Raw genomic sequence first — 13,458 nt, 5'->3', positions numbered from 1 at the left:
GATAATAATATGAGTCAAATGAAAACACACAGAGACACGGTAGGCGTGTTTGGTTACATAGTCAGATTTTATTGGACAGAACGGTCACCAGGGCTACAAACATGAAGAAGCAGACAGTGACAAAGCGAACACCAGGGGGAGACCTCACTTCACCTCACCTCACCGCAAACACACATTTCCCAGGGCCTGATATCCCAAAAGTGTCTTTGTATTAAAGTAAATGCTACACTGAAAGACAGTGTGATAAAAGTTGATCTTAGCGCTTCAGACACTTTCAGGAAATGTTAAAAAAAAAAAAAAAAAAGATCACCACTAGCTTATCAGGATGATGGTCAAACCTCAAGACTGTCTGGAATGCTCTCCGATGTTTAATTTTGACCATCATCACTGAATGCTGGTAGAAATAAGTAATGGAAAAGCAGCAGGGGGAAAGAAACAGTACAAAAACAGCTCAGTCATTGTCTAGTAATTCTATTCTCTTTGAAAGTAATTTTACTTTCTCATCCTGCTGAGTGACAAAGAGAAAGTATTTGATATCCAAATGACCATTCCTGAAAACACAGATCAAATATCAATCAGCCCACAATACAGAATCAGACAATTTGAAGGGTAAACTCTACTGAGACGGAGGTTCATATACAAAGAACTATATCAAGATTCATCAGCTACAAATCATCTTACTGGGGATAATTTTTAGGACATATGGGACTTCTAAAGTAACTGGAGAATCGATAGCAGAACAATAACACTGAATAAACACAACAGAGCACCCCTTAAAGACACAAAAGGTGTCTCCGCCTGGTCCTCTCCCCCCTGGTCCCCCCCTGCATCGCTCGTCTCTTTCTTTTTGGACACCAGTTGGTTTACAGGTTTACTCATCACTACGAGATATATACGATACAATGGTTCACATTTTTGCATATATCTGTGCATTATACCATATTTACTTTTTTTTTAACGATGTAAATTCAATCTCCAACACCTAATTAGGAAGGGGTGAGGGTGGTGGTAGGAGGGAGGAGGGGGGAGGAGGGGGGGATGTAGTATGAGAGAAGCTATAAGGATTGAGGGGAGGAGAGACAGAAGGAACGGGGGAAGAAGAAAAAAATCGTAACGGGATAGATGGGAGGAAAAGTGGTCAGGTCGCTGCCTGGCGGGGGTTAACTTTAGCAGCGTGTTTCGTAGATGCCGGAGCGGCCGATGTACCGCACCCATTTGATGACATCGTGGTCACTGTAGTTGAGCTTGGACTCAAACACCTTCAAGTAGCGCACCTTCAGACCAGAGGGAGCGAAAGGGACCTGCAGAGCAGAGATGAGAAAGGTTAAGACGTGTCAGAGCATGCTGGGAGATGTGGGCCGCACATGTCACTGAGCAGGAAGTTTGTGTGTGTGTGTTTGTGTGTGTGTGTAACAGGTATTCCTCATGTTGTGGGGACTTGCCTCCCTTATGAGGACAAAAATCAGGTCCCCTTCATGTAAATCATTAATTTTAGGGTGAAGACTTGGTTTAAGTTAAGGTTAGTTTAGGGTTATATTAAGGTCAGGGTAAAGGTTAGGCATGTGGTGGTTTAGGATAAGTTTCCAGGAAATGAATGTAAGTCAATGTAATGTCCTCTGAAGTGACGGAAATACGACTCTCTGCGTGTGTGCGTGCGTGCGTGTGTGAGGCAACAGTGAGCAGGTTGTGATTTGCATGACTGATACTGGGATCACATTTAATCCATAGTCCATCTGTGTGGCTGCCAACTCTGTACAAAGTTCTTGTCAGCTCTGCATTTCGCCTACAGATGGGTGTCATATTTAAATCAGGCAGAAACGTGGGCAGGAAACTTTCTGGCAACTGACTTTTGTTTGAACTAATTATACAGAATGCTGAAAATAGATTCTAATCAACCCAATGTTTCTTTTCAACAATGAAGCAGGGACAAACTCTCACAGGATTGGAAGTTAATTTCAATCTTAGATAGCGTCACACCAGCCTGTGAGTGTGAACGTGTGTGTTTGTGCATTCTGACCTCAAAGTTCATAGAGATGGGAGGCCTGGCCCATTTCTTCTTGTCGTTGGTCGGCAGCAGCTCAATCTCAGCACTGATCTGAGACTCCTTCATCCCAGCCATGCGTTTGATCCTAAACACACACACACACACAAACAGAAATATGTTATGCGATATTGCACTTTGAGTCAAAAAGAAAATTACTAGGAGAAATATTGCTTCACTGCAAGAAAAAAAGGGTTTACAAGAGAGAGGAATGTGTGTGTGTGAGGTCAAACACCAAAGAGAAGTGGTTAATCATTAACCCGACAGAGAACATAAAGGAGTAATTTGGTTGTATATCATTCATACTCACTTCCATACGATGGCGTTCTCGCTGGCCTTGTACTTGGCTTTTCCCTTCATACAAATCACCTGCACTCCGCTGGTGTTGAGGGGCGTTGGGATGCGCACCTGAGGAGTTGATAATGAAGATGTGCAAAACTTTTAATGTGTGTTTTAAGTAGAATACAGGCCCACACAAGCTTTTATCGCATTTATCATCAGCTTGACTTTAATAAGAGCTCACCTCGATCTTCTGGGCCAGCAACGATGGTTTGAAGTTGGACTTGATGACCACCTTTACCTCCAGTTTAGTGCGGCCGACCTCCCTGACAAGAGGAATAACCCGGAATGGCAGGATGATGTCCTTAGTGGTGCGATACCTGGAACGGAGCAACGGTTCACATAATTTAATAAAAGCAGAAGTAATTTAAAAAAAAATTAATTTTAAAAGATTTCAAACATCCATCAACTGACCTCATGAGCTCATATTCTCCATCAGGGGGGATGAAGCTGATGCTACGCTCCGAGTCGAACTTACTGAGGCGCACACACTGGTGGAAGGTGCAGTCATCAATGGCTATCGACTGTTTCCCACTGTCATGAGAGAATGCAAGAGACACAGACAAGAGAGATGAAATAATATCACTCATTTATTATAAACAATTCTATCTAATAATTATGATACTCAGTTTACAAGAGATAAAACTACTACTCTCCCTCAATGTTCATAATTAAAAAACATCAATATATGAGTACAAAAAAGGGACAGGAGTGCTAGTATAGAGACATAATAACTTTGTGCTGAGGTTAATGACGCTATTCTGCAATAAAACAAATCACAATCCCTGTTAGGTGTTGGGGTCAAGGGTTAAAAGTCAAGCAGGTAGGTGTGGGGTCATAAAACAAACCAACCTTTCTACCAAAGAGGGAAACAACCACCAGGCAGAAGAAGAGTTAACAAGGTGTGTTTGGTTTGTATTGAGTGTGAGGGGAGCAACAGTGCATGAGATGTACAGACTCACAAAAATCTATCTTTGACTATTCGATGTGCTTAGACAAGACAAGACAAGTGTGTGTGTGTGTGTGTGTGTGTGTGTGTGTGTGTGTGTGTGCGTGTGTGTGTGTGTGTGTGTGTGTGTGTATATGTGTGTGTGTGTGTTGGGGTGGCAGAGGGTGAGGACACTTATCAGTACAGTACCTTCCTCCCCCTAAATCACTGAGGTACAGCACATAGAAAAGAAAGAGAGGGAAAGAAAGGAGAGATGCATCCAAAGGAAAGAAAAATTAAAAATAAATTGTAAAGCCTGTCTTGTTGTAAACAACAACAAGACAACACTCATCACACAGACACGGGACTAACGGACAAGGTGGTCTCTTCCAATTTAACTACAAACTCCAAGATGGAAATATGAAAACAGCCTCAAGAGACTGAAATGCAAAATTAGCTAAATGATATTCAGCCGTGCTCGTCACAATAGGATTGATTTCACATATTTAACGTGCTGTCTGCTGATCGCTCCTTGTCGAGTCACTCACTCACCTCTTCCCAGCATCGTCAGACGCTCCTCCCTTGCCCTGCTTGTCGATGACAATCTTGTCGTTCATGCCAAATTTGCACTCGGGCATTCCGCTCAGGTAGCTCTTCATCACTACTCGGCCCGACACGTGGGCGCTCAGGACTTGGCCTGGACGAGACGGGAAGAACAAACGGTTTAGTTTATGAGTCCAAAACCGGCCGGGCCCATGTTGCGGTCTAATTCTACTCGACACACTCCACATTTTCTTTCAATTTCAAGCATTGATGTTATCAAAACACAAGATTGGAATTTGGTTTTTGTTCATACAAGTAGTAACACTAACAACTCAAACTTTTTTTATTGGTAATATTTTTAAGTTAAGTTAAAAAGGCCAATACTTGGAATTATTATGAACTGAATTTGCAATTTTCCAATCTGCAAATGATGAACTATTATGAGCCATTTCCTACAGCTGAAAGTCAACTCTCTGCAACTCCATCTGCACAAGAACAGCTACTAAACCGACCTCAAGGTGAGATTTAACTGCTGTTTCCAAGATCAAGAAATAAATTACAACCTCAACCTTTAAGCCAACATCAACAAGTCAGGAAGTTTGTTTCATAAAACTGAAAGCTCCTAAAAAGGACGTTGTAATCTCTGGCTATTAATTAGAAGACATAAATTGGTGAAGACGGTGTCGGACTACTAGCATTAAGTATTAATGACTCCAGCTCGACATCTGACGAATAAATTAGGAAGAAGAGAGAGGAAAAATATAAAGTTGTCAAATATTTCTCGCTGTCCTGAATGACATAATTTTACTAAATCGTCCATGTCAGCATTCACAGCCCAGTTTAGTGAGGTTACATGAACAGACCTTGTGGTGACATGAGCAGGTTGACGCTCTCCAGTACATCCAGGAAGAGTTCATTGCGGCGATACTTGATGCCCTCACGACGCCAGCCGATCTGTCCCGTCACCTGGCTGGTGATCTGGGACTGCTCCTCTTTTGTCTAGAGGGACAGAGAGAGAAGCCTTAGAACAACAGACAAAAGGAGACACACTGACAAAAGAAAAACAGCAATGAAAGATCTTTGCCACTACAGGTGGAAGGTGGAAGATAAATATGACAAGGTTACATACAAGGGTAAAATGAATTTCCTGAGCTAAAATTCAAGCATGTTGTTTCTTACCTGGTGCTGAATTAGGAGGAATCCAAGATCGCAGTTGATGGAGGATTAAGAGAAAAACAGAAAAATAAAAGTGAACTTCTAAGCAATTTTTAGGTCATCGCACAATCAGCAAATACTATTTCATACATCAACCAGGGACATAACAACCTAGTTAATTTTGCAATATTATGTGAGTATTTATATTTTCTTACACAACATATAGTGCACATTTAGACTAAAGGAAATCAAATTTATTTCAATTTAGATGTTTGTCAGCTAAACAACTCTGTATTATCAAAACATACCCTGCACCACAGCTTTACTTTGACGCTTTCCTTTAATATTTTGGTGTCTATCAGTGATTCGTAGAATGTCCATGAAGAGGCGAGTGTTGCTCTGACTCAGTGTCATTAAATCACACCGCCAGTTACTGGCTGTCTGTGTTGTGCAGCGCTATGCAGAATAACGGAATAAGCTCCAGTGTAATGGTGAATGCATTTGACAGTTGGTGCTCACAGTGTGAAGTGTTACAATAAACAAAGGAATGGAAACAGATCAGGTTATGTATTATTGATGTCATCCTATAAACATGTTTTGATCTACTTAAACCAACCAAATCCCCGTAAAACAACTTGTTTATTACATGACATGTGTGAAATGTCACTCCTATTTAGTCCATCCTCATTGATATGCAGTAAATGGGATGAAAATAAATAAATGAATAAAACTCTCAGTGTAACACAATACAATTCAACAGCACCATAAACTGCAGCCTCCAACATGACCATGAAGTCGAATCAACACTTCTCTAACGGTTTCAACAAAAACCGAATGTGATCAGCTTCATGAACATAGGATTTATTGCAGGGCTGTTGTTTTAGCTGAGTGTACCTAATAAAATGGCAACATATCGTTCATCCTTTTTGTTCTTTAAACACAACTGAATGTAATTATTACTAGATGTGAGGCTACACTGGTGTCACTGACCTGTCCCTTAATACCCTGCTGGGTGATGAAGGTCTTCAGAGCTCCGGTCTCTGAGTTCTGGGGATAGCCAAAGTCCAGGATCTCTGTATGAACAAACACAAACAGATCGGTAAGAGATAAGATGGGTAAGAGGAAAAAAAAAACAAAAAAAACTAGGACATGTGGCAATGGAAAGAACAAATGTTGACCAGGTGGCATTACATTACCACACAAACCCTCTGTTTGATGTGGGATAATGACGTCTGCATTGGATCCATTCATACCACTCTGTTGTCACAATTAATCTATGGTCATCACTGCTACTATAATTCCATAAACATCACAGCTTAAACAAGGAAGAATAGCTGATATAATATTGCTTAAGATCTGCCAAATTCTCCATTGGACAACCTGATTGATTTCACACATCACATTATCTTCCTACCATCTAGCAGCTCGTAGATGAGCACAAAGTTGTTCTTGATGTTCTCCTCGCTGATCTTGCCGAAGTAGGCCGTCATGACGTCGCACATCTTGTAAAGGAACTCGAACACCATGGCGGCGTTGACATTCTGCTTGGTGACTGCCGCCAACCAGATGTTGGAGCGCTTGACATGGAAGAAGCTGGTGCGGGCAATGTTAGTCACTGGGGATCGAACCTGCTGCCGCGCGTGGATCACGTTCACGCGGAACGCATCTACTGCGTTACGCCTGGAGTGGGGAGGGAAGGAGGGAGGGAGGGAGGACGAGACGGAGGAGGAAAAACAAGAAAGAGACACATTTATGTTATGAGAATTGTTCCAGGCTTTCACATAACAGTGAGGCTGCTGCTGACACTATCCCACCCTGTGACGTCCAAACAGTTTGATATCCAGTTCTGCAAATAAATAACGTCTTCAGACCTCAACGATATATATTCACCCATCTCACATGAATCAGTAATGTTCAAACCAAATGAAAAAGGACACCATGAGATGTTGCACTTTAGTTGGTGAGAAAAAAGGAGGAGTGTTGTTTTGTGTAAATGGTGATAATTACCAGGAGGGAGAGACAAGGCTCTGAGGGTTTAGACAATAACGTCAGAATTAACTGGACTCCATGGGAACATAAAACTGTTTTAGCCATGCACGGTCCAAATCTGATATTTAGTTGGACCATTTTTTTATTTGAAACAGTTAAAGTCAGATTACATTTGATTTCAGTGAGACAAAGTATACATTAGCCTAACACCAAGATCTTTTGCCCCGGTTAATGTGCATTTATAAATAACAGGGCTTAGTGCGGAGGATGCGGCATGTTCTGACAGGAATACTAAATCCTACTGAGAAACCCATGAGAGCATCTACAGCTCTATTTCCACACAAACTGGAGACCTAACTGATATTTAGATTAACGCCTACCTTGTTAAGACGTAGGACTTTAAGACTAAAAGCCGACACAATATGAGCTGCGAGTATCTACTTTTAAAATGTAATGCCTTCTATTTTTGGATATTACCATGCAGATAAATGAACCAGAGATGCACAGCACACCTGACAGCCTCCTTGATATTACTATATGTTGTAAGATACAATGTCTGCAAAACACCAAAATCTGTTTGTCTTCTGTGTTTTGTATGTTTGGAAATTTAGTGTGTAGGATTTCTGAATTGGTGTTGAGGGCAAAGGGACGTCTTGGAGGCTGTCATGATGTAAATGTCTTTTCCATTAAAGGACGGGTTCACAATTTTTTAAAATCTGTCTTAGTCAGGAGCCCAAATGAACATTGAAATAGGGTTTTTTCTTGCCATAATCATTTCTCCTGTTCATAATGGACATTAAAAGATCCCTTCATAATGCATTTACAATATAAGTGATGGAGGCCACAATTCTCAAGCCTCCTCTTGTGCAAAAATGTATTTAAAAGTTTATCTGAAGCCAAAATGAAGCTTTAGCCAAATGAGTCAAATCAAATAGATATCTTTCAACATTACAGTCTTTTTAGTGCCTAAGTTCCTCTTTTTGTTGCTATACTTCCACCACAGGTCAACAGGGAAACACTATCCGAGTAAACACATAGAGGGAATTTGATGCAAAAAAGATGTAAATGTGTCAGATATCCACTTAATATGACTAACTCAGACTGCTGAAGCCTCATATAAGCCTCAGATCAACTTTTAAGTGAATTTTTGCACAAAATGACTGCGTGGACACACTGTGGATTTTGGCCTCCATCACTTACATTGAAAGCACATTTGAAGGCCTCTTTCACTGTTCATATGGTTGTTTTAAGACACTTGAAAAAATTGTGAAACCATCCTTTAGAAGATGTTGCTTTATCACAACTATCACTAGATCAGAAGTAATTGCACCTTAACCAAGACGTTTTCTTCGAAGCAGAACGACATTTAAGATTTGAATGAAAACAATAAAACTTTACCCTCGACTAAAATCATAGTTAACACCAGTGTATATAACTTAATTCAAGGCCCACTTCTACTAATGACATCCTCTAAAGACAAAAAAAACAAAAAACAAAAAAAAAACCCTAAACCATTTCTCAATTTCTGTGCGAAAAAAATCAGGGTAGAAACAAAGGATGCGAGGGCTAAATTAACCATCATATCCCATGCTCAGACTACATGCTTAGGCGCCGGTAGAGCTGTTTGTGAGCAACAATATTCACTGAAGAGCCTCTGGTAAAGGCAGACCAATTGTTTTTTTTAGTTGACTCCTATACTTCGGTATCTGGTGGCTTATTTAATATCATGACAGGTGACTCATGCTTATAGGAAGTTTACTGTGGAATCGATGGGCATGCAGTTTAGGATTGGGGGAGTTAATTAACTGGTGGCCATGAGAGGGAGGGGACATGCTTGTTAGGTTGGAGCATCTCTTACCTATTCCTACAGGGGCCAAGATGGACAGATGGAGGAAAATGGTGATACAGAGGATAGAGAGGAAAAGAGGATGAAGTAAAAGAAGAGGAGAGAGACAAAAATGCACAAGAGACATTTTCGTGCATCATGTACACAGACAGAGTGAGTAACATGGTGTTTATTATGACGCCATCATTGTAACTGAATCTGGAGCAGTTTAGCAGCATTATATTGCTCTTTAAATCCATGTTGTGCGCTACAGTCACAGCAGCATAGCAAATGCATATTAATTCATTTGTAAATACATTCAACGGCTTCATTATTTCAAGTGGACTCGGTTCTATTTCAGCTGCAGCTAAAAGCTTTCCGTTGCATTACAAAACACAACATTATAATACATACACTGCAGGCATGAGAGCAACATAATGTGTCTGGTTTAATCTGCACCGTGGCAGCGATAAGGAGGATCACCGTACACAAACTGATGCTGGTGACGTCAACAAAAACGCAGAGATGAGTGCGGAAGAACAAAACGTATGGATTTCTGTACAGGGCTTTGACTTTCTGCTGGACAGGATATGAAAACTAGTTGCAGTTTTAATGATAGTCACTGTTTTCCTCTATTTACAACATTTAATTAGGAAAATGGAAGGTAGTTATTAAGGCATGAATTCAATTCCTGTTTCACTGCATGGGATTATTTTCTGTACGTTTTCTGTGCTGTTTTGTAGAACCTACTGTGCAGTGTCTGAGAAGGCGAGCAGCTGTGTCTGTGATACTGCTTGACAATGGAGGAGCGACGACTGAAAATAAAGCCGCCACAATTACATTACAGATTGCTGCGTTTGAACAGGACAAAAAGGAGGGAGGGGCCCTTGTACATTTCTGTTTGTCATTCCAACAACACAAACTCAAACGTGCAGACCCTGCATTCACTTATTTCAAACTGATTATTCGATGGTATCACTAAACAGCTCTAAAACCTTGCATACACTTTTCTGTTTCTCCCCTTTCCTATTGTCTTGCCAGAGCCGCCAACTCTCCAACTAAACAAATATTTAAAAATGCTTTAAGAGTGCACAAAAAAAAAAAACAACTTTCTGTCCTCACAAAACCGAAACTATGAGAGCACAAGGACATCACTTATCACTTTCTGTACAGCCAAACCCACCTGTGTAAACCTACAATGCACTGGACTGGTGTCATTTCTAGCAAGAAGTCGACTCACAGAACGTGACTGGTTTTACACAAAACAGAATATGATAATTGGGTGCCATCAGACAGACTGAAATCTCAGTTTTGAGTGAATTACATCAACAGTGTGTCAGAAACAAACACATCTGGAAGGAAGACAAAGAACAAATACAATTCAGATCTTCAGATAATGTAGTTTATGTTTCTGGGCATGTACCGAGTTCCTGTCCATATCAGGCTCAGATTTCTGTTGGGCAGAATGTGAGTGAATGAATGAATCCAGTGTAGTGATGAAGGAAGACTTGTGTGTGATGGCTTTCTGTCTAAACTAAAGTTATTCCAACAGCCATGTTTGTACATTTGCTTGCTCCCCATTTTATGAAAATGTTATATTTGAAATCTGCCAGCTATAAATGTGCAGTGCTGGCTGCTTCATGTGCTTTAAATGTGCCTGATTTACATGATTTATGTGTGTTATGTGCTTGTAAAGCTATATAGTCAACTTTTAAATGTACAGTCTGTTGTTCTAAAGTTATGATTATAATGTCACCTTTATTTACTTGCTTTATCATGTATAATTGTGAATGTTTTTCATAATATTGTTTTTTGTTTACACTGTATCTTGCTTGATGTGCTTCAGTGTTGTTGTCTGCTTATAGTGTCTTTCTTTACCTCATTTGTTTTAACTTTTAATAATCAACCTACCCAGAGATGGCTGATGAAAACTTGCCAGCTGGCTAAATCTGCCACATTTACATCATAATGTTGTCATCCAATGTGCACTGTCCCTATTAAATTAGACATTATATTACAAATGTACACAAAATATGCAGTTTGTCAGCATTCAGATTAAGATATCTTATCACCGACATGCCACTGCGATATGCATGGAACTAAGATGTGGTTGTCAATGGAGAGAAGAACGATGCTTGTTATCAGTACCTCTTTTACATATGGTAATAATTACTAACTTTTGACTTGTATCAACACTGAGGTCTGTTTGGAAGAGCTTTTCACACAGCTGCACATAGTCCTTTAAAAAGAAGGTGTGGTTTGATAAGCTCAAGTGAGCTGGATCATTACCTCATACAACAGGGAAAATAGTGATTAATAAGGTGATTGTTTTCCTGAATGTGCTTGAATTATAGTCACTCAAATAAATTTTGTCCTTTGTTTATTAGGAGAATCTTTGCATGGCCATTTTATTTCTTATTACTCAAATGTATGTCTTTTATATAAAAAGGGACAAACTGTAATCTGAAAGTAAGTAACATGTTCTGAGTGTAATCCTTTTTTTTTTAAACACATTTTACAAGGTTACAACAAAACAACAGGCAAATGTGAACTTCTTAGCAAGGAAGAGGGACATAATCCATAATCCTTCAGGATCAACCCCGGTTTGTCCTTGCCAGCGCTCAATCAGGACCTTTTCACTTACATGTAGTTCCCCCCCCCCCCCCAAACTTATGAAGCTACATGTGAGACGTACCCTATGTCATCTCGGTAGACCCGGGAGATGAGGACCTCCCCCTTGTGGTTGTAGATGAACAGTCCTCCAATCATTGTGGCTGCTTCTCAGACCCAACCGGCCATGGTGAAACCAAACCCCGCCTGAGGAGAGACAGGAATGGAGTGAGAAAGAGAGAGATGGCAGGAAGGAAATAGGGATAGGAGAGTGGGGTGATAGAGAAGTGAAAGCAGTGAGAAGTGAGAGAGTGACCACAAGTACAGGGAGACGTTTGTCCCTCACATCCGCCTTTTTCTGTCTCCCTCTCCCTCTCTAACACACACAGACAGAAACCACTCTATTGCCAGTTGGATATATCCTGCAGCTGCACCACTGTGGTGACTCATTCTTGTTACATGCAAATGGCACACACACATTAAAGATCACTCCAATACAGTTTAAACAGAGCCCACTCTTGCAGGTCTCACCCCAGTCAATTCCTTGTTTTCTTTCCAAACTAAGATTAACAGCAGATTAGCAGCCACTAGTTTGCAGCAGGATGCCACCAGGTAGTCAGCTACAAATCTGTTGCCTTTTACTACCAGATGCAGTCTGAATATAATTACACTAAACATTGAATCCAAAGTAGAATAAAAGCTTAAAGACACCACATTTCATCTAGAGGCAGTGCAGGTGTGAGATAGCTGACTTGCTTATGACTATAAGGAAATCATAGTTTGTCTTTACTCATGAATGAAGCTTCTGGAAACCAAGGGATGAAGGACATGCTTGGCATTCCTCTAATTTCAAGCTAAGACAGAGGCCAGACAACTAAAACACACGGTGCGGGAGGAAGGACACAACACAATCATATGCTTGTTTTACTGAAATATATCCCCATCGGGTCAATGCCGGGTTTGTAAACGATTAAACCGAGACCTGAGCGGGTTTAATCGCCCTTTTATTGGCCCAAGTCAAGATGTCTGCTCACTCGGGCCGTTTTCCAAACGTTCATCAATTTTTCATATTTTCTCAGTTATTATTCGACCGTCGAGGGACACGACGGCTCGAAATGTCTTGTTTTAAATATTCTTAAGTGGCTACCACATAGATGGGAGGATTGACCTTCAGCTAGGATCAAAGTGATGGAGGAGAATAGACCGAGAGAGGTAGCTAGCTAATTTAGCTTACGATAGCAGGCTAGCTGGCGGTGTAAAGTTAGAGCGAACCAGCGTCGATCCGTGCGGGATTTTAAATGGACTTCCGGTACACTGGATATCAAGCCGTTGGACGACCATTTAACTCGCAATATTAATAAGTATAATCAATTTATAAACGAGCAGTGTTAAATTTCAGCGCTGACTCTCTCCAATAACGTTGAATCGTTTACAGTCTGCAGAATTAGCATGCTGTATGCTCTCATTTCAAAGGAAAAAAATCGCCTCATATCTGTTTTCCACAGTAGTTACCGCCGCGAGCTTGACGTGTGTTAGCGGAGCGGCAGCTAACAGTGCTAATATTAGCATCGCCCACGAATGAAACTGTTTCACCGGCTACCCGCAACCGTTACCGGGGCTACAACGAGAAACATTTCGCCGTGTCGACAGCAGTGAACTCACCCTAGTTCTCTAACGGACGCCACCAGACTCTCACTCCCCGCGTCAGCCTCAGATGTAAGCTTGTAGATCCAGCAGGTTCCCACTTCACACACTCGCACAGCCGCTAATTCCGCTCCTTCCTCCCGGTCCTCTGATAGCTGTCAGCTGACCCGCCGTCCTTACGCACAACCGTCCACTGTGACAGGAAAAGGCGCGGCTGCAGCGATGTGTAAACCGCACCCAGGCCTTGTTATGATAAGCTACGTATGCCACTGCTCGATTATTATTTGTTTCATGGTAGTATATTAATGATTGTGGGTGTGAAATGTATAAGGCAGCACGCTGTCCCAGTGTCCTTTTTTTTTCTTTTTTTTTTTAAAAAAGGCT

At 41.0% G+C, this 13,458-nt stretch overlaps 1 protein-coding gene across 2 annotated transcripts; it reads right to left on the bottom strand.

Annotated features, from left to right (window-relative positions):
• Nucleotides 1-48: 48 nt before the first annotated feature.
• Nucleotides 49-13,284, bottom strand: LOC122993992 (AP-2 complex subunit mu-A). 2 transcript variants are annotated; one of them, XM_044368480.1, is made up of 13 exons: nt 13,093-13,284; nt 11,516-11,637; nt 6,421-6,686; nt 5,997-6,079; nt 5,031-5,036; nt 4,715-4,850; nt 3,861-4,005; nt 3,519-3,536; nt 2,795-2,914; nt 2,565-2,700; nt 2,352-2,449; nt 2,018-2,129; nt 49-1,301 (listed from the first exon to the last, which is right to left on the bottom strand). In XM_044368480.1, the coding sequence occupies exons 2-13, from the start codon at nt 11,587-11,589 to the stop codon at nt 1,167-1,169; spliced, it is 1,329 nt and encodes a 442-aa protein (XP_044224415.1). In that variant the 5' UTR covers nt 11,590-11,637; nt 13,093-13,284; the 3' UTR covers nt 49-1,166. The 2 variants fall into 2 exon arrangements, with proteins under 2 accessions (XP_044224415.1, XP_044224416.1); XM_044368481.1 differs by lacking the exon at nt 3,519-3,536 and having other exon boundaries at nt 13,093-13,282.
• Between the last annotated feature and the right edge of the window lie 174 nt (nt 13,285-13,458).

Source organism: Thunnus albacares, chromosome 12 (genome assembly GCF_914725855.1).
Source record: "Thunnus albacares chromosome 12, fThuAlb1.1, whole genome shotgun sequence".
Lineage (NCBI taxonomy): Eukaryota > Metazoa > Chordata > Actinopteri > Scombriformes > Scombridae > Thunnus > Thunnus albacares.
Note: the sequence above shows the minus strand (reverse complement) of the source record. Positions and strands in the feature narration are given on the sequence as shown.